Source organism: Syngnathus leptorhynchus, chromosome 18 (assembly GCF_054491065.1).
Source record: "Syngnathus leptorhynchus isolate UIUO chromosome 18, UIUO_Slep, whole genome shotgun sequence".
Taxonomy (NCBI): Eukaryota; Metazoa; Chordata; class Actinopteri; order Syngnathiformes; family Syngnathidae; genus Syngnathus; species Syngnathus leptorhynchus.
This window is the reverse complement of record NC_141212.1, coordinates 508,046-533,171: the sequence shown is the minus strand read 5'-3', so window position 1 is coordinate 533,171 and position 25,126 is coordinate 508,046. Positions and strand designations below refer to the sequence as shown.

The 25,126-nt window shown below is 55.2% G+C and overlaps 3 protein-coding genes across 7 annotated transcripts; 1 reads left to right on the top strand and 2 right to left on the bottom strand.

Moving 5' to 3' along the window:
* The first annotated feature begins 431 nt into the window (after positions 1-431).
* daam1b (dishevelled associated activator of morphogenesis 1b) lies at positions 432-15,221 on the top strand. Of its 2 annotated transcripts, none has more exons than XM_085937334.1 (26): positions 432-882; positions 7,126-7,408; positions 7,878-7,967; positions 9,102-9,173; positions 9,449-9,543; positions 9,604-9,937; positions 10,005-10,115; positions 10,175-10,278; positions 10,348-10,414; positions 10,507-10,624; positions 10,721-10,859; positions 10,940-10,998; positions 11,064-11,251; positions 11,338-11,619; positions 11,700-11,807; positions 12,049-12,078; positions 12,291-12,388; positions 12,465-12,549; positions 12,620-12,726; positions 12,826-12,914; positions 13,025-13,193; positions 13,277-13,384; positions 13,450-13,510; positions 13,597-13,728; positions 14,234-14,404; positions 14,471-15,221. In XM_085937334.1, the coding sequence occupies exons 2-26, from the start codon at positions 7,202-7,204 to the stop codon at positions 14,684-14,686; spliced, it is 3,240 nt and encodes a 1,079-aa protein (XP_085793460.1). In that variant the 5' UTR covers positions 432-882; positions 7,126-7,201; the 3' UTR covers positions 14,687-15,221. The 2 variants fall into 2 exon arrangements, with proteins under 2 accessions (XP_085793460.1, XP_085793459.1); XM_085937333.1 differs by having other exon boundaries at positions 7,123-7,408.
* Positions 15,191-17,963, bottom strand: l3hypdh (trans-L-3-hydroxyproline dehydratase). 3 transcript variants are annotated; one of them, XM_085937338.1, is made up of 6 exons: positions 17,826-17,963; positions 16,337-16,821; positions 16,091-16,260; positions 15,837-15,959; positions 15,546-15,672; positions 15,191-15,478 (listed from the first exon to the last, which is right to left on the bottom strand). In XM_085937338.1, the coding sequence occupies exons 2-6, from the start codon at positions 16,812-16,814 to the stop codon at positions 15,288-15,290; spliced, it is 1,089 nt and encodes a 362-aa protein (XP_085793464.1). In that variant the 5' UTR covers positions 16,815-16,821; positions 17,826-17,963; the 3' UTR covers positions 15,191-15,287. The 3 variants fall into 3 exon arrangements, with proteins under 3 accessions (XP_085793464.1, XP_085793463.1, XP_085793465.1); XM_085937337.1 differs by lacking the exon at positions 17,826-17,963 and adding an exon at positions 17,100-17,169 and having other exon boundaries at positions 15,212-15,478; XM_085937339.1 differs by lacking the exon at positions 17,826-17,963 and adding an exon at positions 17,100-17,169 and having other exon boundaries at positions 15,213-15,478; positions 15,546-15,683.
* On the bottom strand, positions 17,264-24,872 carry LOC147042045 (voltage-gated delayed rectifier potassium channel KCNH5-like). Of its 2 annotated transcripts, XM_085937336.1 has the most exons (12): positions 24,742-24,872; positions 23,837-23,960; positions 23,586-23,692; positions 23,375-23,503; positions 22,569-22,684; positions 22,074-22,466; positions 21,918-22,001; positions 21,382-21,811; positions 20,133-20,332; positions 19,811-20,063; positions 19,545-19,741; positions 17,264-19,238 (listed from the first exon to the last, which is right to left on the bottom strand). In XM_085937336.1, exons 1-12 carry the CDS (start codon positions 24,812-24,814, stop codon positions 18,339-18,341), a joined length of 3,006 nt encoding a protein of 1,001 aa, XP_085793462.1. In that variant the 5' UTR covers positions 24,815-24,872; the 3' UTR covers positions 17,264-18,338. The 2 variants fall into 2 exon arrangements, with proteins under 2 accessions (XP_085793462.1, XP_085793461.1); XM_085937335.1 differs by having other exon boundaries at positions 19,811-20,332.
* Between the last annotated feature and the right edge of the window lie 254 nt (positions 24,873-25,126).

Below are 25,126 nucleotides of genomic sequence, written 5' to 3'. Positions count from 1 at the left end.
AGGCGCATGCGCAACAACGGGTGGAGCCCATCGATGACATCACGCGAGATTCATCACGCAAGCAACCAGGCAGCCAGCCAGGCAGGCGGACAGGCAGTAGTGATGTGCATTCCAGTTCTTTGAAGTGAACTGAATCTTTAGAATCAGTTCACTCAAAAGATTCGTTCAAAACGTTGATCTCCATTCTGGATCACGTTCATTCACTGAATTGTTCACGCAAGGAGCCGCAACGCGTTCGATGACTGATACGTTGATGCAGGCCGGGAAGGAAGGAAGGAAGGAAGGAAGGAAGGAAGGAAGGAAGGAAGGAAGGAAGGAAGGAAGGAAGGAAGGAAGGAAGGAAGGAAGGAAGGAAGGAAGGAAGGAAGGAAGGAAGGAAGGAAGGAAGGAAGGAAGGAAGGAAGGAAGGAAGGAAGGAAGTTCACTCTTTGACTCGTTCTGGGGCGAACGGGAAAGTCAGGACTCATTCCCTCACTGATCCGTCCGTTCTCGCGATGAACGGGAAATGGAAATCACTCACTGACTCGTTCACTCACAGAGCTGGGAAGTGACGTCATTTTCTTCGTTTTGTTTGACGGCGTGGTGGCACCAGCTTCAATGCGCATGACTGACATCTACTGGTTGAAGTCATGAACTGAACTGAAAAGTGATTCGTTCACTCTCGTTCACTGAAAACATTCGTTCTTTTGAACCAATCGTTCACTCACGAGCCAACACTCAGGCAGGCAGGCAGGCAGGCAGGCAAGAGGCCAGTCAGTTAAAGCCCTCTCGCCGTCACTCGCGGAGCCTCCCCCGCTCCCTCCCTCGCTCGCTCGCTCCGTCCAACTGTGTCCGCCGTACTTTTCCGACCCGCCCGGCGAGGAGAATGTTCAACAGGACGCGGTAAGAGAAGTTTCTTGCATTCTTTTCTTTTATCGACGGCTTTCGCTCCCTCCTCGCTCGGCGGTGACGTCCGTTGCCGGCGGTCAGTGCCTCCGGCCGGCCCGGCCCGGCCCGGCCGGCCAGCTTGTCTTGTCTGGTGACTGCCGCACCTAGCACCGAGCTTCTTATTATGCGCTTTGCTTTGCTTTGCCTAGCTTTCCTTTGGTTGTTTGTCCAAACAAAGGAGTGTTTTTGTTGTTGTCTGACTTAGTGACATCCGCGCCGAAGCTTGAAATGTTGAACTCTAGCTGCTTCCAAATCAAGGTGTCACCGTCTACTTCCTGGCACCATGTATCCTCATGTGACTTTTGATCGAGTAAAAGAGTGCTGCCACTGTCGAGGGCATGCAACTAATGCATTTTGACGTCATCCACCCCCTGCGTATTCATGCTTAAGAATGTATGCATGTTGAATCCAATCGTATGCACCTGTTGGTCTTGCAAACAATGGAAGCTAATGTGCAGGCAGTGTGGCCCAAAAAATGGACAGATTTGGCGATCAACTGGGCTCTGCACCAAAAACAAAGTAACCCTACTCTGATATTTTCCAGAATACTTCAAAGAAGTAGCAACAAAACTCTTTTCAACCTTAATGAAAGCAAAATAAAAGATCATATTTTGAACGTTTCCTCAAACTGTCACCCACAACCAGATCTGATGAAAGTTGATTCAACAAAGTCACGGCAGAATATGAAAAATGCAAGATGCAAAAAGTGATCTTTGTATGATGAATCCAATTGCATCAGGCTGGGTGGGTTTCTCCGCAATCCGTCAGTCAGGCAGGCAGGCGGTTCTCAGCGAGCGCTGGCATTCCTCAGCATTCAAATGTGCTCAACGTTTTGAGCTGCATGGAGGGAGGCCAGGGCCTGTACATGCTTGTAGTGGACCGCCGCCACTGCCGCCGCCTTGTCAGGGAATCCTCCCTCCCTCCCTCCTAGCTAGCTACAAGCTCTACTTACTTTGCTGGCTACGGTGGCGTGCGTCAATGTTTTGAGTGTAAACGCAGCCCAAGGCCTCTGCTCTTGTTTTGGCCACAGACATTGGGGGCCGGCGTGTTTGCTCGCCTTGACCGTCAACTCCAGCCGCGTCCTCCCGATGAAAACTCAGCGAGGTCATAAAAAGACAATGGCGAGCCACCCGCTGTAAAACAGTCGTACAAAGTGCCCAGATCAGCAATTCCTCGGCAGCGCTTTGGGAAAACGTAGCGTTTTGTACCCGTTTCTGCTCGTCAGTGCTCCTAAATGGACTAAGCGGGTTAATGGACTGAGAGCGTTCCAATTACAAAGAGTAGAAGGGGGGGGTGCCTGTCCTTCACGGTTGGCCTGCATTCGGGGGGGGGGGGGATCCGATGAGCTCCTGTTCTCGGTCCCGTCTCGATGCCTGATGGATGCCGAGGTCCTTCCACGGCAACAATCGGCTTGTTTCTGCCTCTTTTGTGCTTGGTTTGGGCCGGACAATAGCTTCATTTGGCATCCCTCCTCCGTCCGGACAGGGTCTGTCACCACGGGGGGGGGGGACCCCCTCCCTCCCTCCTCCTCCCACACTGCTCCCCACCCTTCCGCCACCTAGGCCCCCAGCGTGCCACACCCTGCCCCCAATCCGGCCCTCTGGCTTTGCACTTGTCCCTGTTGTTGGAACAGCTGGGCCCTTGGGCGACGGTTGTTGGTCACGCCCGACTGCCGAGTTGACATTCTGCACATTGGTGCCGATTATTAACCTCCGTCCTTAGCCGAGCCGCTAGCCTGTTTAGGAAGTTGAAAAGTTGAAAGGAAATGCGTTGCGGACGACCCACGAGAAGTAAAACTGGAGAGCCTATAAAAAGCATTACTTGCAGCTCTTTGGAGTCTTTTCATCTGCAGTCCTCGCAGCTCTGTAACTAGAACGAGAACTGGGTGACCCGACAAATTCATTTCAGGCCCATCTGGATTCACTGCGGCCGAGTTCAGTTTTTTTTTTTTTTTTTTTCCCCTTGTGCTACAAACGTTTTTATGAAGTGAGACTGTTCTACGTGTCCGCGGGCGCCGTTGCCCCGCAGTAAAAGCAAGAGACGAAGGAGCCTTAGAAGATCACGCTGTGGCTTGAACAAAGGCAGCATCTGAGTTGGAGGATGGGAGGAGGCTTTTACGGGCCACGCGGGATTCATGTTTCAACACTCGCATGCCTGCTCTGGCGCTAATCGTCCGCTCCTGACACACCTGAAATTAGAAAAGGTCTGCGCATCTGCGGCTCCCTGTTTTACGCCGCTGCCGCCTTGGTTGGTCTCGTGCCAGACGCTCATCTAACGCAAATGCTGCCTTCAGGCCGCGACATGTACGCTAATAACAGGCAACGTGGCACCAAGAAGCATGACGCTCCAAAATGTAGCAAACGTCATTTTCCATCTTCAGCTCACGGTGCTGTGACTAATTGCAAGTCACCGCCAAAGTCATGGCAGCAAGAGCGATTGAGGCGCATCATCCCTTGAAAGGGAACGCACGGGCTGCCCTGCGGCGTCTCGGCCCGTCGCAAAAGCCAAGCGTGCGTATCCGTGCCAGAAAGAAGAGCGGCGTGCGGCGCGCTGCTCCCGACGTGCCGCCGCCGCCGCGCCACCCTATCTATCTCAAGTTGGGGCAAGTTTGCTCCTGGCGGGGAATTTTGTTGAGGCTACGTTGTCCTCCCTCCCTCCCTCCCTTCCTTTTGCCGTCCACAACTTCAGTGATCTTGACTCTGACGGTTGTTACGTGCCACGGACGCCGCAGGGCACGCAGACAGTCAAGTCGATCCGGTTTTCTCGTTAACATAAGCAAAGGCCCGCGCCCGGCGCTCAGGTCCGGCTCGAGTCTTGTTGTCAGGGCTCTACGGGTTGTCTGCGGAACGCGCGCTCGGTGCACTCGGCCTACTTCTGTCAGGATGGACGAGTTAATCCCCGGCCGGCCTTTCGACCCGCCAACTCTGTCAATCTGTTACGAGGCCGCTGAGGCCCTCCGGCGTGCCGTCGCTGCAAACACTTTGACGGGACTCTTGTCGCCCATGTGGAACCTTCCGGTTGCAGTAACTCTGTCAACGTTGTTGACGCAAAATGACTTTGTTCATTCGTTCAATCAGGCGCTAGCCGTACCCCGTTATCAAGAGGGTCACGCCGGTCGGTGATTTACCTCACTTCATTCATTGACCATATACGGCCGGCGCGGCAAACACCCCAAACTTGTGGTTTTGCCCAACTTAGCTCCCTTTTCATGATTGCTCATGGCAGCGGTGACGTACTGCTCCAGGGGGTAATTACAAGCCAGGCCGAGGGCGGAAACCGATAGAAGCCGTTTCATTTGTGCCGGTTGGGGTCTCCTGTCGTATAGGTGGGATTTAGAAGAAACGGGTCCCGCCCTGAATGGTGTTCTTTGCTTTCCAGTCGCACGGCTGGCCTCCACCGTGCCAGCAGTCAAAATATACCCCCCACCCCCACCTCACGCATTCCTCAACTGTCGCACGCAATCGGGCCGAGTTTGTCTCAAAAAGTCGCCGGGGTGGAGATGTTTTCCATCAGATTGCAATCTCCCCTTCTGCCTGGGTTCCGACAGGTCCGGCGTGCTGTGCCGCTCGCACAAGTGGGTTTTTTGTTGGCCAATGCGGTCGACAACCTTGTAATCACACGGCGGCGTTTTCAGGGTCACCTCCAGTCCGCCGCCGCCGCAGCGATTTGCATGCTTGCTTGCCACCTGCCAACTTGTTTTGTCAACACATGCGACATGGCAGCATAATCTCCCGTGTGGTGCTCAGTCACCATTCTTTCAACATTTTCCATTTCCAATGGGATGGATATTCAATGTGCAGCTGCGCTTTGGTTCTAGTCGCTGACACACACACACGGCTGGCTGCCTCAGTTCACACCCAGCCTTTGTTTCTCCTCGTGCTGCTCTCCAAACAAACCCTTAAACAAGTTGTCCACAGGCCAGGGTGGAGACCGACTACGAGGGGGAGGGGAGGATCCCAGATGGGTGCCATCCTCCGACAAACCGTATCCTATTAGAATGAGGGAGTGATGAAAATGGGCGTGGCCCAGAGCCGCTAACATCTGTGCCCGTATACCCCGCCCCCCACGCTGCATTCTGCAGAAGAACGAGGCGAGCGAGGGGATCTCTCCACGGCAGGCACAAGTTTTTTTTTTCTTCCCATGAGTTTCACCCGTCTGCAGATTCTGGAATACCTCCGGGATGGAAGCTGCAGCAGAACCCTCCGCCTGCGTGGATTAAACTCCTCGCAGATGGAGGGATTTTAAAAAAAGGAAGACGGACGGATAGGGTAAGACCGAAGGAACGAGCGAAGGGCTGCCGGCGGCGCTATCTTGCCGCCTGGAATGCGTGCGGGACTGCCCGGGCCGGGGTCAGGGCACCTTTTTATCTCCAGTCCGTCTCCAATCTAAACCGTCCCTGTCAGGGAGGCGGGTGATGGTATCATGTCGGCCAAATTAGCGGAAAAAACGTGTCGCCGTAGAAACGTCAAGGGGGGGGGGATGACAGCAGGCGGCGAGCGACGGGAATGCCCCGTAATGACAAGGTTGGTGCGCGCCGGTGTAAACGTGCCTTGACGAATGGATGAAAAGGAAAGTCACCTTGAGCTCTCCAGATGCTTCTCGGGTTGCACAAATGCCGCCGCTTCTTCTTTTTTTAACATTGGTCCACCTACATACAGGGGCGATCCCATTGGACGCAAAGATTCAAACGCGAGGGCCACGGGTGGCTTAGCGAAAAAGAAAACGCCCACCACAGCGTGCGACCGCTCTGGTTGCCATAGCGACTGAAAGGGGGGCTGTGGAAGAGAGATTACAATTCCAACAATGTAATGAGCTTTGCTATTTTTTTTTTTTTCAAAGAAACTGCGCGATGGGGTCCGCTCCAGCTCACCTGAGGACGACCAACTGGATGGATGTTTAGATGGCGGATAGAATGGATGGTCAAATGTTGGCAAGATGCCCTGCATTGAAAGCCAAGGGTGACTTTTGTGTGTTTGCGCCAACGTGTCAGATGGCGGCAAATATTGTCAAGGAGTAGTTTGATAGTGCAGCAGCACCGTAGGGGGAAACAAAACAATGAGCAAAATGCAGGCGCGTCCGAAAAACGACACCGTGATATTCCCCTGCAAAACGTATGGCCGGCTCCGGTTACTCGGCCACTTAACGCGAATGCCCCCGCTGACGCACAAAAATCATTTGAAAAGCGCGGTGGTAGCGCGGAAGAGCCGAGCTCGCTCGCTCGCCCGGACGCTCGCACCCGAGACCCCCGCAGACGCATCTTACTTTGGCCCTCCGCCAGGCGCCGATATTAATCTCCTCTTTACCTGCCAGTCGGCATTTCTGTCGCGGCCCACTTCTTTTCCAATCTCTATCCAAGTATTGAATGATGAAGCTCTCTCCAAAGCGGAAATGGGGCACCTTTCCCCAAGTGTTTGGATGAAAGGGAGGTCACCGCCACCGCCACCACCTGCCTCCAAGATCCATTCTGAACATTCCCCTTCTTCCACAAAGCTTCTCGTGTTGAAAATTCTGCTTTCAATCCTGCTAACCTTTGAGCATCTCGCCATTCCGTTTGTTGCAAATATGTAGGTTGGGATGGCATTAGCACCTACGCGGCGAGATGATGGGCAAATCGCGTCCAGTCTGATCCATCCCAAATCCCAAATCGGAAAAGAAGATTAAAGCTCCCGTGTAGCAGACGCCTTTGGGGCCCGGGCTTGCCGCTCGCAACATCCGCCGGCTGGCCGGTTTCTCCTCAGAACCGCGCCGCACACGTCTCTCGCAAAGTTTACTGGCGGCTTTAGCCAATGGAAAAGATGGCCAGCTTTGTGGACAAATATGGTCAGAGAAGCCCGCCGAGGCCTCCCGTTCGTCAAGGATGTGTCAAAACAAAGAAGCGCTTGAGTGCGCTTTCACGTGCGGCCCGTTTTTAGCAGCGCCGTGCTCTCTGTCGGACAGATTGCTTGTTGCTCATCCCTGCCAGACGGAGTCAAGACGCTTGCTCACAAACCAAACCTCCCTCGGGAAGGGAAAGTCCGCCTCGCGAGACAATGGCGACGATTGAGGCGGCCGCACGAGCTTACTCATCGCGGGACCGACCTCTTTTTGTGTAATGCGTGTAATGACAAGAAAGGGAGCGGCACAGCTCAACAGAAAGGAAAGAAATGAGTCAACGCTCGGGACGGCCCGCTCTCATCGTTGCCGTGTCTTTTTCAGAAGGCTCTGACGGAGGCCCAGCCGTGAGGTGCCGGAGGCCGTGACCAGAAGGAAGGAGCCCGGCCCGCCAGGGAGCGCCATGGCTCCCCGGAAGCGAGGCAGCGGCGGCAACCGCGGCGCCGGCGGCCTCTCCTCCTCCTCCTCCTTCTTCTTCTGCTGCTTCAACAACAGCGAGCACCCCGAGATCACCTACAGGCTACGGGAAGACTTTGCCCCGCAAGCCATGGAGCCGGTGCTGCCCATGCCGGGCTATGACGAGCTGGACGGGATCTTCTCCGAGTTGGTGGTGAGCGAGCGCGTCTTCCGATTTGGTCCTTTTTAGTTCCACGTCGGACATTGCGTTTTGGCAGCGTTCCAACTCCGGAACAGCCGCTTCTTGCTAGTTGAGCTCATCTCAGCTTGTGAGTAACAAGGCCACGGTGCCAATGGGCCTCATTCGGCGGCTCTTCATGCCGTCTAATTGCTTGTTTTTGTCCGCTGCCCTTTGTGAGCGCATAATTGAGCGTGACGACGGGAGAGCTTTCCCAGTCGCCGTGTTTGCCCAAAAGGAAACGGCCATGTGCTTTTTTTTTTTTTTTTTTGCCCTCGTGACCACACGCGACGCGAGGCGAGCCGAGCCGAGCCTCGTGCGCGCCGTCTAATGGAAGGCGTTTTGCAAAGCCTGGTGTGGCTCGGGGACAGACAGACGCGTGTTGCTTCCAGATGTCATCTTTTGTAATGATCTTTTTTTAAATGTCTTTCCTCCCATGGCGCAGGACGAGCTGGACCTCACCGAGAAGCACAGGGAAGCCATGTTCGCCCTGCCCGCTGAGAAAAAGTGGCAGATATACTGCAGCAAAAAGAAGGTAAAACATTTCCATAAGGAAAGGGGATGTGCGTCAAGCGCGGCGCTGAATCATTCAACATCATTTGTGTCAATTCCAAATATTCATCTGAAGCCTTTTTCCTGCGCTCAAGCTGTCCAAACAGCAGTCGGCCCGGCCCGTTTTCCCTACCTTCCGTCAAATGGCCCACCTGTTTTCAATTCGATGAGGCGACCTCACGGGTCAGGCTTCGCTGAGCTCCTCCCAAAAGGTCGCCGCCACTTTTCTGTCAGTCGGCGGTTGCCTTGACACGAAATGGCCCGTGTTTTGACTTGACCCTCATCTTCATTTCATTTGAAGTCACCGCGTGCGCGCTTTCTTGTCTACCGCCGTGTGATCGCGACCATCAGCGCGTGACAAAAAAGAAAAAAAACCTTTCCCACGCGTCCCAGATAAGCGGCCTCGTATCTGCGGCCCAAAATAGCTCCGCCCGCGTGACACGTTGGGAAATCGAACTCAACGCAGGACTTTGTGCTCCGTTTGCTGCCGGTGATACACGCCTCCATTACGCCGAGTCAGCTCGGAGGCCAAAGGGGAAGTCGCCGTGCGTGGCGAGCGAACGCCAGCTTTTGTTTTTCTGTGAATGTACTGCTCAGGTGTTCCGTGTCAATGATGCCCCAATGCGCTCCCCACTTCCTTTGCTAAGTGCAGAAATACGCCCGAGTTGTTAAGGTCTGACCTCTCCAATCAAACATGAGAGAGAGAGAGAGTGTTCTGGAACTAACTCTGGCAAGTGGCTGGGGCGGCTCCCTCCCTGGCAGTCTGTCACTTCCCGCTAGACGGCCGTGCCAAGAAAAAGCTGCACTTCTGCCGCTTTATGAACTACCGTCCAATTAGTGCGTGCCCGGCTCGCAGCTTGCCGTGCGTTTAATGGGCGTGAAGCGAGATCTCGGAACGTGCCAGAGCGCCGAGTCGCCTTCACGGACGGCATTTTCCAAACGCGCCCGCCGGGGGATTAAAAGTCAGCAGGAAGCCGAGCCGTGTCCTCAATCCACAGTTTGAACAGCCTGTGCTAATCTTTGGCCTCTATCCTCAGGCAGCTGCGCTTCCAGCTGTGGAACTCCTCCAAAGGAGCCTGTCGTGGCTCTGTTACCAATTGTCGATTGTGTTTTCTAGGAACAAGAGGAGAACAAGAGTGCGACCAGTTGGCCAGAATATTACATCGATCAGCTCAATTTGATGGCAGCTGTAAGTCCCCCCCAAAAATTGTGACCGCTTGAGGTTCCTTCCTTCCTTCCTTCCTTCCTTCCTTCCTTCCTTCCTTCCTTCCTTCCTTCCTTCCTTCCTTCCTTCCTTCCTTCCTTCCTTCCTTCCTGCCTTCCTTCCTTCCTTCCTTCCTTCCTTCCTTCCTTCCTTCCTTCCTTCCTTCCTTCCTTCCTTCCTTCCTTCCTTCCTTCCTTGTTGTGATATTCTTCTTCAAAAAGCATCTTGAGCGATGTCATCAAATGATGTTTGCGGCACAGCGCAAGACCCTCCTGGCCCTGGAGAAGGAAGACGAGGAGGAGAGGAACAAAACGGTGGAGAGCTTGAAGACCGCCCTCAGGACTCAACCTATGAGGTGACGCCACCTCGGCGCCGGCGTGGGTGTGTCGACGCCTAACTGTGAATACGTGGAAAGGTTTGTGACGCGCTTCATCGACCTGGACGGCCTGACGTGCATCCTCAACTTCCTGAAGAGCATGGACTACGAGACCACCGAGTCGCAGATCCACACCTCGCTGATCGGCTGCATCAAGGCGCTGATGAACAACTCTCAGGGTCGCGCCCACGTGCTCTCGCACGCCCAGAGCATCAACATCATCGCCCAGAGCCTGGCCACCGACAACGTCAAGACCAAAGTGGCCGTGCTGGAGATCATGGGCGCCGTCTGCCTGGTGCCCGGCGGCCACAGGAAGATCCTGGAGGCCATGCTGCACTACCAGCGCTTTGCCTGCGAGAGAACGCGCTTTCAGGTGCCCGCAAACCGCTTCGCCCTGAAACATTGGCTTCCACGCCTGACGTGACCTTTGCACCCCTCAGACGCTGATCAATGACCTGGACCGCAGCACGGGGCGCTACAGGGATGAGGTCAACCTGAAAACGGCCATCATGTCCTTCATAAATGCTGTGCTGAGTCAAGGCGCGGGAGAGGTGAGTGCGTACCTGCCTGCCTGCATGTCTTCGCCGAGTCCAAACCTTTATTCTTCCAGACAAGCCTGGAGTTCCGCATCCACCTGCGATACGAGTTTCTGATGCTTGGGATCCAACCGGTGATCGATAAGCTGCGTTCTCATGAGAACTCCACCTTAGACAGGTAAGAAATTGCTTGTGAATGTTTCACGCAAGAAGGCAAATGAAAACAGCTGGGCCGTCCTCCTCCCAGGCATCTGGACTACTTTGAGATGCTGCGGAACGACGACGAGCTGGCTCTGTCGAAGCGTTTTGAGTCGGTGAGCGGACGGGACGGGACGGGACGGGACGGACGGCCTTCGCCCGCCAAAAAGCCCATTTAGCCACTGGTCTGTTTGTCGTCCGCTCGCAGGTACACATCGACACCAAAAGTGCCACCCAAGTGTTTGAGCTCATCCGCAAGAAGATGAACCACACCGACGCATTCCCGCACTTTATGTCCGTCCTCCATCACTGCCTCCTCATGCCACGTGAGCGAGCGCTCGCCGCCCGCGCAGACAAAGTCGTCTCGTCTAGTTGACGAAACGACAACGACGACCCCCCCCCCCCCCCCCTCGTGTGCGCAGACAAGAGGAGCGGCAACACGGTGCAGTACTGGCTGCTACTGGATCGCATCGTCCAGCAGATGGTGCTGCAGAACGACAAGGGCCACGATCCCGACGTCACGCCACTGGAGAATTTCAATGTGAAAAATGTCGTGCGCATGTGAGTCCGGCCTCGCGACCTCGTAGGAACATCTACATTTTTGGGGTGTGACCCCGAAATGATGACGCGCTCTGGTTCAGGTTGGTCAACGAGAACGAGGTGAAGCAGTGGAAGGAGCAAGCGGAAAAGATGCGCAAAGGTGAGCGCGGCCAACGCCGGCCGTCTGCGGCCGCGGCGCTCACGGCCCACTTTTGCCACGTCCAGAGCACCACGAGCTGCAGCAGAAGTTGGAGAAGAAGGAGCGCGAATGCGACGCCAAGACGCAGGAGAAGGAGGACATGATGCAGACCCTCAACAAGATGAAGGAGAAGCTGGAGAAGGAGAGCGGAGAGCACAAAAACGTCAAGCAGCAAGTGGCCGAGCTCAGCGCGCGCCTGCACGAGCTCAGCGCCGTACGTCCCCGGTCGGCCCCATTCCTCAACGTGTGCGCTGCTGGCTGGCGCCTTTCGTCCGACGCACATTTCTTCCTTCCACGCAGAGACAAGTCACCTCGGTTCCAGGCGGCGCCCCCGGTGGCCCGGCGTCACCCCCGCCCGTGCCGTCCTTCTCCGGCCTGCGCCCGCCGCCTCCGGGCGGCGCCATGGTTCCGCCGCCCCCTCCGCCTCCCCCGCCGGGCGGCCCCCCGCCACCGCCGGGTCGCCCGCCGGCGCCAGGCGTCCCCCTGCCGCCCGGGGCCCCGCTGGGACCCTCGATGCAGAAGAAGAACATCCCGCAGCCGTGCAACCCGCTCAAATCCTTCAACTGGTCCAAGTTGGCCGAGGTGAGGAACGTCGGCGACGTCTGCGCTGCGACCGCGACGACGACGACGACGACGACGTGTCTCTCTCGTCTGTCGCTCAGAACAAACTGGAAGGCACCGTTTGGATGGATGTGGACGACGCCAGGGTTTTCAAAATTCTGGATCTGGAGGACATCGAGAAGACCTTTTCGGCCTATCAGAGACAGCAGGTATGCTTGGGGGACTGGAAATGAGCGACACAGGAAGAATGCGCCGCACACAAGGGAGAATTTTGTGAGCCGCGCCGTCCGAGCCCGTTGGCGTCTGTCTCACCGGCTTTTGCCTTGCGTGCGTGCGTGCGTGCGTGCGTGCATGCGTGGGCTGGGCAGGGCGGGCTGCCGTCACGTAACTTGCCTGACTCATTCTAACGAGCGCTTGTGCATCTCCCCCTGCTTCCCGGCTGCACTTTAGGACTTCTTTACCATCAATAACAGCAAACAGGTGAGTGAGTGCCGATTTCTTATGTCCACCTCACGCTCTGATCTGATGTTTGCTGTGCGCCGCCATATTGGCAAGACGTGGCCGTCCTGTCTGTCTGTCGCACTGTCTTGACCTTTCCTGTGCGCCGTTTATTTATGCTGTTGTGTGGACAGCGTGCGTGCGTGCGTGCGTGAGCGACAGCGAGTCACTAAAAGGCCACGTTTGCCTCGCAGAAAGAGGCCGAGGACGACGCGCTGGGCTCCAAAAAGGTGAGGGAGCTGTCGGTGATCGACGGCCGGCGAGCGCAAAACTGCAACATCCTCTTGTCCAGGTAGCGCCGTCGTCACAGTTACGCGAGCGAACCCGACGCTCCACTCTGCTCGCCGCTAACGCGTCTCGTGCTGCAGGCTCAAGCTGTCCAATGACGAAATCAAGAGGGCCATCCTCACCATGGACGAGCAGGAGGACCTTCCCAAAGACATGCTGGAGCAGGTGGACCTTATTTCATGTGCTGGAATGGAATGCAGACAACTGGACCTTGACCCCCTTTGTGTCCTTTCAGCTGCTGAAATTTGTGCCGGAGAAGAGCGACGTGGATCTCCTGGAGGAGCACAAGCACGAGCTGGACCGCATGGCCAAACCCGACCGCTTCCTCTACGAGATGAGCAGGTGTGTATGCCCCCCCCCCCCCCCAAAACGAGCCAGGGCCGCTTTGTCGCTTCTCCCAACTTTTTCCCACTCAAGCCTATTTTAATTCCGCCCGTGCAGAATAAACCACTACCAGCAGAGACTGCAGTCTTTGTACTTCAAAAAGAAGTTTACCGAGCGGATAGCGGAGGTCAAGCCCAAAGTTGAAGGTGAGCGAGCCAGCCAGCGCACGAGCCAGCGAGCGCACGAGCCAGCGAGCGCACGAGCGAGGGTCTTCTGTCTTCTGACTCTGAAAGCCACCGGCCGTCGTCTTCCGCAGCTCTGACGAAGGCTTCCAAAGAGGTCCTGCACAGCAGAAACCTGAAGCAGCTGCTGGAGGTGGTGCTGGCCTTCGGCAACTACATGAACAAGGGCCAGCGGGGCAACGCTTACGGCTTTAAGGTGTCCTCGCTCAACAAGATCGCCGACACCAAATCCAGCATCGACAAGTGAGAGGCGGCGGCGGCGCCGGTGACCACCACGTCTCGTCGTCTGCTTACTTAGCGCCCGACGCTCTCTTCCCTCTTGCCAGGAACATCAATCTTCTGCACTACCTGATCACCATCCTGGAGAAGAAATACCCCAAAGTGCTCAAGTTTCACGGTGACCTGCCGAGTGTCCCCGAAGCGGCCAAAGTCAAGTAAGCGGACTCCGATTTTTCCGCGGCGTGAGGTCACGCTTACCGAATGCTCGCTTGCATTGCAGCATGACCGAGCTGGAGAAAGACATGGGCAACTTGCGCGGCGGCCTGAAGAGCGTGGAGAGCGTACGTGGCCCACAAAGGTCGGTTTCGGTCTCGGTCACTCTTTGTCTAAAGGTTGGCCCGGTTCTTTTGTTCCCTCCGCACGCCAGGAGCTGGACTACCAGAAGAAGCGAGCGCAGGAGCCGGGTGACAAGTTTGTGTCTGTGGTCAGCCAGTTCATCACCGTGGCCAGCTTCAGCTTCTCCGATGTGGAGGACTCGCTGACGGAGGCCAAAGACTTGGTAAGACTGACGGGAAGTGCCGTGCGGGGGCAGAGAGAGAGAGAGAGAGAGCGAGCGCGTTGACGCCACAGCTGCATCTCAAACACCAAAGAGCAATTTTAACAAGAGTCGGGCCTCCATTAGGCTTTTACAAGAGGAAACCTGAGCATGTTGTTGGGCTGACACCGTTTTATTGGCATTTTCTGCTCATGCTCGCTGTTGAAGGGAGGGGTGGCAACACGGGGAAAGCTTTCCGACTCAAACTCCTCACAGTTCCAGCAAAAGCCGCTCCCTCGGCTCGGCTCGGCGCGGCGCGGCACGTCCTGCCTTCTTGTTAACCTGCTGTGGCTGGCGAAAAGTAGTCGCCTCCGTTTGGACTCTGGCTGTAATCAGCCGCCCGCCGGTCAAGCTGTGAGCTTTCAAAGCCTCGTTCTTATTTCAAAGAGCCGGCCGGCTCCCTAACGAGTCTTCCGTAAAACGGCCACTAATCGCCGAGGGGCGCTTCTCCTCCCGCTTCCTCCCGCAGTTTGTGAAGGCCGTAAAGCACTTTGGCGAGGACGCCGGCAAGATGCAGCCCGACGAGTTCTTCGGCATCTTCGACCAGTTCTTGCAGTCCTTCGCCGAGGCGCAGCAGGAGAACGACAACATGCGGCGGCGCAAGGAGGAAGAGGAGCGCAGGGCCAAAATGGAGGCTCAGGTAACGGCCGCGCACGCCGTGTCCAGCCGCCGCCTTTGGCTTTGCTGACGTCGGGTTGCGGTGCAGCTCAAAGAGCAACGGGAGAAGGAGCGCAAGGCGCGCAAGGCCGCCAAGGCCAACGGCGAGGACGACGGCGGAGAGTTTGACGACCTGGTGTCGGCGCTGCGCTCGGGGGAGGTCTTCGACAAGGACCTGTCCAAGATGAAGCGCAACCGCAAGCGCATCAACAGCCAGAACTCAGACGACGGGCGCGAACGACCCGTCACAAAGCTCAACGTGTAGGAGGTGGTTCTCCACACGCCTTCCATGTTCCCACAAGTGATTTCACGCCTTTTGACAGGATCCGTCAAGTTTCTGGGGGTTTTGTTTTTTGGGTACGTATGAATCCTTCCTCCAAACAGGTTGAAGATCCTCCTAAAGACTCCAAACGCGAGGCCATTTTGTACAAAGTTGGTGAGTGGAAACTCAAGTTGAACTTTTTTCCCCTCGTCAGAGCTTTAACTGCAAGCAAAGGTCGCTGAGAAGCAGCTTCTTTTTTTTTTTTTTTGACACGTGCGCAGCATTTCTATAAGTAATATCAGATCAGTGTTTAAGAGCTGGCCTTAACTGTTTATAATTTTCACGTCAAGTCGGTACTTTTCCGGGCCTGGGCCTAAAGCGTCCAAGCAATTTGGAGTGTGGACACTTGTGTATGTCCGAGATGATGTGTTGGAAAAACAACACGCGAGGTGATCAAGGTTACGTGCTTGTTCCACTTGCACATAACCTAAAGCTGTAGTTCCAATGCTAAAATGCCATTAAAAAGAGAGCAAAACAAGCAAGATTTGCGCTTTTATTCATTGACTAAAAAACACTAGATGGAGTTAGAGCTCCATCTTGTGGATCAGAACGTCAACATGGTCACGGCTGTATTTGAACCAATGACAGGTCCCGCCCGCCCAGGCTCGCTCACTTGAGCAGAAAGCCACCTTTCAGCTGGTCCGCCGCCTCCTGCACAAAACAAGACGCTCCCGTGTAAAAAGCTCTGCCGGCGACCTCCACCACCACCGCCTTGAAGTCGCCGCACGTGGTCTCCTGCACGAGTTGAAGACACAGGCTCAGCAAAGGGCCAGCACGCCAACTCGGTCAGTTAGGCAGTTACCTCCACGGCTTTGCCGGTGAACTGCGATCCCGTGGCGCCGCTCTGGAACGTCCTTGACTGGTTCAACCGGATCTGACCTTTGTGGTACTGGAGGGCCACTCGCGCCGTCACCCCGGATCCGGTCGGGCTGCGGTCCACCTTCAAGTGGTCAAAGTAAGACGCACGCCCTCCCTCAGTGAGTTTGCTTAAGTCCCAACGGTGGCTAGTCGCACTGATTTGTGAGTGAGTGAGTGAGTGAGTGAGTGAGTGAGTGAGTGAGTGAGTGAGTGAGTGAGTGAGTGAGTGAGTGACCTGCGCTTCGGCAAACACGCAGACGTTGGCCGTGGCGTCAGAGGATAAATCATCTTTGCCGTCGGTGAGGATGGTGCCGTACAGGAAGGCCAGGTCGTCGCTCACCGGGTGGCGCAGCGTCACCTGGGAGGAAGAACAAGATGCTGGCAATCAACACCAGAGGGGTACGTCTTTTGACTCCTTTTGAGATTTTTCAAGCCAGGAACGATTTCACAGTGTACATGATCGTTACACGTCCTTTGGAGCGTTCGTACCTGCGACTTGACAGCTTTGGTAACGGCCGCGGCGGCGTCCACTAGATCCCTGGTCCGGGACTCGCTCACATCCAGATCAAAGCGTCGCGCGTCCACAAAGGCGTAAAAGGCTCCTCCGTAACTGATGTCCACCGTGACGTCGCCAAAGCCTTCCACCGCCACCGTCACGTCTGCCACAATCGATGGCCATCGGTTAAAATACACATTGGAAAAAGTCCCGATTTGAAAACTAAATTGGAGATCTACCCGTGGCGAAGACAAAGGCCGGCACACTGAGGAACCTCACCGCGCCCGTTTTGCCGTCGGCGTACTCGACGAAGGCCCTGACCAGCCCGCACGGGCAGTGGATGTTGACGGGCGTCTCGGGTGAGCGCGGCTCCTTGACCAGTCCGTAATCGACGGCGAAGCGTCCCAGGGCCACTACGGCGTGGCCGCACATGGTGCTGTAGCCCTCGTTGTGCATGAACAAGACGCCCAAGTGGGCGTCGGGCGACTCGCTGGCCACCAGCAAGGCGCCGTACATGTCGTAGTGACCCCGCGGCTCCAGCATCAGCACTCGCCGCAGGTGGTCCAGGTGCTCCCGCGCGTAACGCCGCTTGGACAGCAACGTTTGGCCTTTGACCTCCGGGTAGCCGCTCACGATGATGCGGAGAGGCTCGCCGCCCGTGTGCATGTCCACTACCGACAGCTTGGCGCCCTCGTGTGGCGGAAGCCGAACATCCATCGCTGCCCTGTGCAGCAAAGCTAACATTTAATATTGATTTTGTCCGGCAAAAGTAACAGTTAATATTGGCCTTTTCCGCATATTTTTGCTTTTTTCTGCCATTGTTGTCACATAATAATCGATTTGACTGATTGTTGTTTGCTTTAACGCGTCGTTCGTTCGTTCGTTCGTTCCTCGAGACATTTCACATCGAAGTGACCCTTTGGCTTTCAACTATGCAATTGCAAACCAAACTCCGTCTTGAGAACTAATTCAAGAGCGAAAACGTCAAATATTCACGTTTACCTGCTCGACTAAACTTTCTTCTTCTATGCCACTTTTTCTTCGTTGGTTTCTGCCACTGTGTCAATTGGCGATTCAATTTAGGGGCGCTTTACTGCCCCCAAGTGGCTCCAAGGAGGTATGACACATCAAAATGTAGATTTGTTGTCATTGTACTCGTATTGTCATTAGGAGAAAAATACCTTTATTCAACTCAAATAACAATATTTAGCTAAGATGAGCGACTAAATAAAGAGACAGAACAGCTGAGGGTGGGCAGGCATCTTTTTTTAAAGCCCCGTTTTTCACAGTGTAGAAAGCTTTCCAGCTTACGTGCAAAGGCCTTGAACAAATCTAATCTACAAACATCAACGTAGTGGAGAGGTTACATGCTTACAAAGAATGATTGCCACACAAAAGAAGTCATTGCATTCAATCACTCAAATGACAATCACACTCAGATTTGCATCTTATTGTTTCCGTATTTCACCCTCCGTACTGTAAATGTGTCTGCATTTATGAAAACTACCTGAGCATTAGACTGCATTGCTACATTGATTTGTCATTGCATTTAACCAGAAGTCACAATTGTAAATAAAATGGCCGTCACTTTATTGCACCCACATCACATCTCTGCTTTGCAACTCTTCTCAAAGGAAACGCATCCGGCAGTTATTATCATGGTGTCAGTTTAAAAATAGCAGTATTGCCAGAAATGATTGACTAACATTCAAACGAATACAAACTTACTTGAGCAGACTCAAAGAATTTGACCCCAAAAATGACAAATCTATTTTCTTGGACTGGACACCTTGTAAAGCATCACTGAGGTTTTCGTCAAGTGTAAGGCACCAATAGTGAGTTTTCACGGAGTATGTTTAAATCAGGAAGAAATAAGCGGGAGAGGATCGGTAGAAGTCAGCAGTTGGACACGCCATTCCCGTCACGCTAGCATCCCCACAAAAAGCCAACGAGTTCGAGTTACCCTCCCCGTCAGTGACCTGGTTGGAACTGTAATGCCTCCAATTGCCAAAGGAGGGCGACAAAACGGTCTGTTGAGGGTTCTCCCCACACTTCAACGTCTAAATTGTTTGGCACACATGACTTTTGTACTGGGCTTTGGTGCCATCTTGTGGGGGGGAACTTTGATTGCTAGCCTCCAGTCACGTGTGGGCCTTTTTCATGCAGTGTTTTCAAACATTTCCTTGGCAGGCAGGCAGGCAAGCAGGCAGGCCAGCTCGTTAATGCTTCCTGGCAGTCCCCTCAAAATGGCCCATTGTCTTTCCTGGCTTGAGTGACGGAAGTGGCGCCAGAGTCTTGGCTTTTGAGCTTGGGTCTGGGCGAGGACGTGGGCGGCAGCGAGAGTCTCCTTCTGACGCAGAGCAGTCGGAGGACCTCGGCCACCTGCGCCTCCAGCGCCGCCAGCCGGCCGCCCAGCGCCCGGATGTCGCCCTTCAGCTCCACCTTGGCCTCGTACAGCGCGGCCTGCAGGAGATCCCGCTCGCAGCCGCCGGGCCCGAAAGGGTTCCGCTCCATGGGGCTGCGCTCCATGGGGCTGCGCTCGAAGGAGCTCCTGGAGTCTCCGACTCGGTCGATGCGCAGGTCGCTTTTGGTGAGGCCGCTGTCGCACGAGTCGGTTTTGCGGAGGGCGCTGCTGGCTTCCTCTGTGGCGCCGGTGCCCGCCTCCTCTCCGTCCCGTCCGTCCATTTGGCTCTGGTTCTCTTTGGCTGCTATTTGCTCCGACGACTGAGATCCTTCAGTCGGAGCCTCCGCCTTCTGCGCGGAAGCAGGCGCAGTTGATGTGGCGTTTTTAAACTTTGCCCACCCACGAGCGCCTCCTCTGCGGGCGGCCCCCGTCCCCTCTCTGTTGGCCCCCTGGCTCTGCGGTTTCTCCGCACAAGGCGGAGAGCCCGCGGCATCGGCGCACTTTTGCTCCGACTTGTCGGCTTGGCCTGGAGCTGCGTGGGCACGCGGCGGCGGGTCCTCCGGCGCGCAGTTGCCATCGGGGTACGGGGACGCTTCTTCCGCCGGCTGACCGTCCCTCTGCTGCCGGAACCTCTGGAAGAGCTTCCGTACCGGGTGGTCGTCGGGAATGGAGAGAGCCACCTCATTCCTCTGGCGCTCCTGCTCCCGCTTCACATCGGCGATCTTTCGAAAGATCACCTGCAAACAGGCGAGCGCGCCAGACTTCACAGCTGCCAGTCTTAAGTGCACGCCACTGAGTCAGCAGCCATTTGTGCGTGCACTTGACATCATTTCAGTAATGCCTTTTCAACCAGCCAGCACAGCACTTTTGAGCCCGATTGTCCAATTTTACTGTTGTTGTTGAAAACCATTCAAGAGCGTGGCCTTGAAATATTAACGAGGGTCTTAATGGAAGTGTGCTGCCGTGACACAAACATTGCGCAATTTTTGCAAGTCAAACATGATCAGTTCAATCAAATGATTGTCATCATTCATGTGCGTTACCCGTTTGCGCAGGTTGCAGGTGAGGATGAGGTTGCGCGAGAAGGAGTGGGCAAAGGCCGTGTAGAAGTCCAGCACCCGCATCAGCGCCTCCCGCCGGATCACGTGCAGGTCGCAGTAGGTCAGCGCCCGCACGTTGGCGCACGCTCGCGCCATGCTGCTCTCTTTCCAGAAGACGTCGCCGAACACATCGCCTTTACCTATGCCGCAATTGTTTCCACAGCTTCAACCATCCATCCATCCATCCATCCAGGCATTTCCATTCTCACCCAGTATGGCGATGACTTCCTCGTCCTGGATGACCTCGAGGGAGCCGGAGACCACAAAGCAGAGCGTGTCCACGCTCTCGCCGACGTGGAAGATGAGGTCGCCGGGCGCGCAGTGCGTGGTCTGGAACTCCACGGCCAGCGAGCGCAGGCAGCCGTCGCTGGCCAGGCGGAAGGCCGGGTGGTCGTTAAACACCTGACTGTTGAGGTGCACGCAGATGTCCGCTCGCATGTCTTTGGGGCAGATGGACAACACCTGGAGAGAAAGCCCAAAAGAAGCACAGGAGCGGCACGCCCACGTAGCTAGCGCCCGAGCGAGCGCTACCTTATCCGTGTCGATGCCCTTGGACATGGCCCAGGTGGAGACGATGAAATCCATCACGCGCTCGCTGAGGCCTTTGGGGACCTGGTAGAGTTTGAGGAAGTCGCGTACGTTGTTCAGCATCTCGTGGTAGCGGTTGGTGTTGGTGTACATCTGCTGAAAGATGGTGGTCACGTTTCCGAAGATGGTGGCGTACAGCAGCGCTGAAAGGTACACGCGCACGTCACACGCTAGCTGCATAGAAGGATACGGGGCCCGAGCAGAAACATTTGCGCCTCGTTGTATTCTGCGGGGCGACTCCCTTTCTTCTTGCCCCGGCGCGCTGTCCCGGGTGCTAATGGGCCGCCTCGAGCCAGTCGAGAGCAACGAGCCGAGGACGCGGGGCCGGTCGCTCGCTCGCTCGCTCCTCCGAGGCCTCGGGGCGCCACGCTCCCTTTTGCGCATAATCGCCGCCGTATCCATTGCGGGACATTTATTGGCGGTAATTGCAGCCTCCTCACACAAGTGGGGAGGAGGGGTTGTCGTGATTTTTGCCAGCTCGCCGCCGGCGTACTGGTGGGTGCCGTTGTTCTCGAGGGGAGGCGGCGGCGGCAGTGGAGGGGCGCAAAGCTCCGAGCGCCGCTGTCACTTTGCGTCGCCCTGGTTTAGTTTACACGATGCTGCAAAGGTTGCCATTTGGATGAGCTTGACTCATACTCGGGAATTAGCCTCCGTTTAAGGGTCCAGTGTGCACGAACAAATCGATCCAAATCAGAGCGCTAAAAAAATGACTCAATTGAATGACATTTGCTTTGGGTTGGGGCATCTTGGCAGTGCGCAGGACGGACAACGGGCATGTCCGCTGTGTGTGTATATAGGCTACTGTATATCCAGTCCGTCTGTGTACATTTCACGGGCGACTCCAGCAGGCCGAGACTGAGCTCCGAGCACGCTCGTATGAACCTGCGCTTCGAATTCCATTCCATGTCAATTTCAACAGCACGTTGTGCACAAAGTGGCGGCTCCCGCTGAAAGCTCCCCACACAAGCCACACGTGTGCTCGACACGTCACTTTTCATCAGGGACGCTCACTCTCCTCCCTCCCTCGCTCCCTCGCTCGCCCTCCCCCCCACTGGGCGCCGTGCTTCAATGGGAACGCCGGCCCACCGCCGCCTGCTAAGTTATTAGCCAATGCTGACATGGTGACATACGGGCAAATTAACATCAATCTTGGATTTGTTTTCTTCCTAGCTGAGCGCCGCCGCGTACTTACATCCCACCATCATCATGGCCACGGAGAAGATCTTCTCGCCGTCGGTGGTGGGCGCGATGTTGCCAAAGCCGATGGTGGTGAGGCTGGTCATGGTGAAGTAGAGCGAGGAAATGTAGAGCGTGTCCTTGTTGGGGCCGCCCTCCCACCGGCCCGTGCCGCTGGCGTTGTAGCGGTACGGCGTCCCGATGCTCAAAGCCAGCTGGTAGAGCCAGCTGTCCGTCTTGATGCTGTTGGTGCTCTCGTCGATGACCTCGTAGTCGCCGATGCTGTACCAGATGCAGGCCAGCCAGTGGGCCACCAGGCCGAAGACGCACACCAGCAAGACCAGCACGGCCGCGCCGTACTCCAGGTAGTGGTCCAGCTTGCGCGCCACCCGCCCCAAACGCAGCAGGCGGATCACCTTCAGCGAGCTGAACAGGCTGCTCAGACCCTGCCATGCCATGCCATGCCAGGAAGGTGGTGGTGGCGGCGGCGGCGGCGCAAGTCACAATCAGGTGAAAATGGCATCGTCATTCACTGCAATCCCTTTCCCTCACCGGCAGCACCGAGTCCTCCGTCCTGGTGACGTTGCGGTGGAAGTTTGCCGAGTCGCGCGGATGACCCGAAGGCGTGACAAAGTCCTTGGGAGACAAAGACGGTGAGGCGGCGGCAGCGGCGGCAGCGGCTGCGGCGGCGGCGGAGCCAGCACTCACCTCTTCGAAATGCTCAAAGGCGTTGATGATGTCGTAGGGCAGGCACGACAGCAGATCGATGACGAACCAGGTCTTGACGTAGTTCATGCGGATGAGCCTGGCGTCCGATATGACCTCGCCGGCGGGGCCCACGAAGGTGGTGTGGAAGTTGAGCACAATGTCCACCAGGAAGATGACGTCCACCACGCTGTCCAGCACCAGCCACAGCAGGTTGTTCTGCCGGGTGCGGAAGGACACGTTGTAGGGCACCATGATGGCCGTGTAGAAGGTGAGGATGAGGATGACCCAGTCCCACGTGGTCTTGAAGGTACAGTAGTGCAGGATGATCTGCGGCGGCGTTTTGGGGGCTTCCTGCTTGTACTGGGGGAGGATGTCCGAGCCCAGCTGGAGGGCCTTGCGGCGGCGGCGGGCGGGGGGGAGGGAAACATGCACCAAAGTCCCATTGGTCAAGATACACACGCTTGCGCTCTTTGCCTTGCGTCTTTGGGTGCGCACCTCTGCCAGTCTGGACGGCTTGTGGGCGACCTCCGTGTTGCTCAGCGGCGCCATCTGCTGGACCAGGTTGCGATTGTTGGTTAGCGCTCGCGTCAGCCTGGCGAACTTTGTCCATCCTGAAGCAAAACAAAGAAATACCTTCCAGATGTACAGTTTTGCCAATTGAAATATCCCAACGTCCAAATGGATGAAATAAGCCTGAAAAGAGCAATGCATTCCATTTTTGCATTGCATTTGCGCTGGTCACACGTGCGACTGTCCTCATGTGCTCCAACCGTTCTTTTTGCTTCACGAATGTTATCTGGGGAAAAAAAGAGAAGCGGTCTTCGTGGCACGCTAAAGGCCCGAGGACAACATGGCGCTCGGTGCGGCCGCCGGTGCTCGCTGACCCGCACGGGCGACACCTGCTTAGCTGGACGCAGTCTCGTCTGTCTGTCTGTCCGTCCGTCTGTCTGCCGCCTTGCTCAACACGCCAGCCTTCCTTCCTTCCTTTAATCCATCCAAACTTTTTTCCATGCATCTATCCACCCTTTCTTCTTCATCCCTCTGTCCAAGCACGCCTCCCTCCCTCCCTCCCTCCCTCCCTCCCTCCCTCTGGTTGCATCATCACTTGACCCCATAGCTGGGTGGTGGGAGCACCGGCCTCCATTTCCATTCTCTTTCTTTGCCATGAATTCACTCGAGCGTTTAATTGCAAGGCGCTAATATCCATTCATAATTCAGTGCGCCGTTTCAGCGTTTGTTCAGTGGGCTGAATCTTTGCAATGGGCGCACGCTATTCCATATATACACACGTAGCGGCCCACCTCGCGTGGCTTCATCCTCGATGGGCTGCTTGAAGAGCGTGATGTCCCGGAAGGTGCAGAGGAAAAGCACCACCTTGTCGTTCTCATTGCGGATGGGCGCCACCTGCATGTAAAGCCAGATGGGCGTTCCTTGCGACACACACACACACATGAAATGAGCAGAAGGTTCTGGTGTGTGTCATTATTAAAGCCCCCCCGATCCCAGGCTTACTGTTTTTGGTGTAGAGCAGCACCTCGTAGAAGTTGGACTCGTAGCTGTCAAAGGTGCGTCGGATGTCGTCGATGGTCGTTTTGTCCGTCAAGTCGCCGTACATGAAGCTCAAAAAAGGAATGAGACAAATTATTCTTCTTCTTGAATTCCCAAAACCAAGGACTCATTGAGCCTGTTATCTTCTCATCCATCATCCAAGCACGTCAACCCTGACAGCTGCACTTTACAACGTTACATTTGGCAACATGTACTTGCACGAGCTGCTCCTGTGCATGACCTCGGCTCTGTGGTAGCCGGACAGCTTGCAGAATCCGTCGTTGCTGTACACCACCGGCCACTCCAGGATCTGCGCGTTTCCCAGCAAGAAGCTGCTTTCTGACGCACAAAGCAACAACATTCGGATTGACACGCAGCAATAACAGTTGTTGATCAAATGTTTAGACTGCAGCCTCGGCCTCCGTGAAAAATGCATGAGGCGCCGGCCGCAAAGGTTCTCAAGCAAGTGAAACAGTCCTAATTACTTTGGACGTTTCGGGTGAGGGCACTTTAGGTTGGCGTGCAGTTGCTTGAAATACACCAAAAGAAGTCCGCTAATTCAAAAAACGTGTTTTGATCTGTCTGCATCACAGTAAACGTCACTAACTAGGGAGGAATCAACTTTTCATTGCAGCAGTTTTGTCCAAAAACGTGTCGGGGCTGAAAATACTGCACACTTGGAGCTCGTTGGAAATGCAACCTCATTTTGGAGAGTTGCTGGGACGCTTGTGCTGCGAGCGAGGCCATTTTATTGCAAAGATATGTATCGCTCAGCACTAATGCAGCCACTACTGAGAGATCAAATAGCAGTAAGTGCATTTGAGATGACACAAGCCAACATAGAGGAGGTCTCTCCAACTAAGTGGATCATCCGTGCACGCATAATGAGCATGCACCTTGATGATGCAAATATCATTACAGTGCCCCAAACTCCTCATTTCCAATAGGGAAAAAAAATGGCTGTTTCCGAGAAAAAAAAGTGCTTTTCTTCTTCTTCTTCAAAAAAAAGTATCTTTATATATATCTATATCATAACGACTTATTTACTTTCCAGCTTCTTCTGGAGTCTTGGTGAGGAGAATGTTCTTTTGAATGAAAAATCCAAATAAGTCCAACTCACCACTGGAGCGTCTGACAATATTCTCCAAAAAGGTGTTTTGCGGGGCCACCAGTCCTCTCTTGCCCCCGTGCATGGTGCAGGCTTCAGGGCGGAGACTTGGCACTGCTCGCCGCTGACTGGCATCAAGCGCAACAAAGCTCAACACTCAAGTGGCAGAGAACTTAAGCAAGTTCGAGGAACGCTTGCGAGACGCTTCCGGATTAGGCCTTTCGAAATAAAGCTCATGACGCTCGCTCATTTAGCTTGTCTTGCGAGACATAAAGAGCAGTTTTGCCTTCACAATAAAAGTAGGACACGCAATTTCGATCTCTTTGTATGTCTTAACATGTGAAGAAATGGACAATTATGGCAGACTTTGAATTGCATTTGTTTATTTCTTCATGCA

Coding starts and splice junctions, on each gene's coding strand:
- LOC147042045 (XM_085937335.1), bottom strand. CDS start 24,814: ATGCACGGGGGCAAGAGAGGACTGGTGGCCCCGCAAAACACCTTTTTG. Junction 23,504..23,585: donor GCTGCTCTACACCAAAAACA/GTAAGCCTGGGA, acceptor GTGTGTCGCAAG/GAACGCCCATCTGGCTTTAC. Junction 22,002..22,073: donor CCTTTGAGCATTTCGAAGAG/GTGAGTGCTGGC, acceptor TTGTCTCCCAAG/GACTTTGTCACGCCTTCGGG.
- l3hypdh (XM_085937338.1), bottom strand. CDS start 16,814: ATGGATGTTCGGCTTCCGCCACACGAGGGCGCCAAGCTGTCGGTAGTG. Junction 16,261..16,336: donor GGCCTTTGTCTTCGCCACGG/GTAGATCTCCAA, acceptor CGATTGTGGCAG/ACGTGACGGTGGCGGTGGAA. Junction 15,960..16,090: donor CCAAAGCTGTCAAGTCGCAG/GTACGAACGCTC, acceptor TCTTCCTCCCAG/GTGACGCTGCGCCACCCGGT.
- daam1b (XM_085937334.1), top strand. CDS start 7,202: ATGGCTCCCCGGAAGCGAGGCAGCGGCGGCAACCGCGGCGCCGGCGGC. Junction 7,409..7,877: donor GGATCTTCTCCGAGTTGGTG/GTGAGCGAGCGC, acceptor CCCATGGCGCAG/GACGAGCTGGACCTCACCGA. Junction 10,116..10,174: donor TGAGTCAAGGCGCGGGAGAG/GTGAGTGCGTAC, acceptor TTATTCTTCCAG/ACAAGCCTGGAGTTCCGCAT.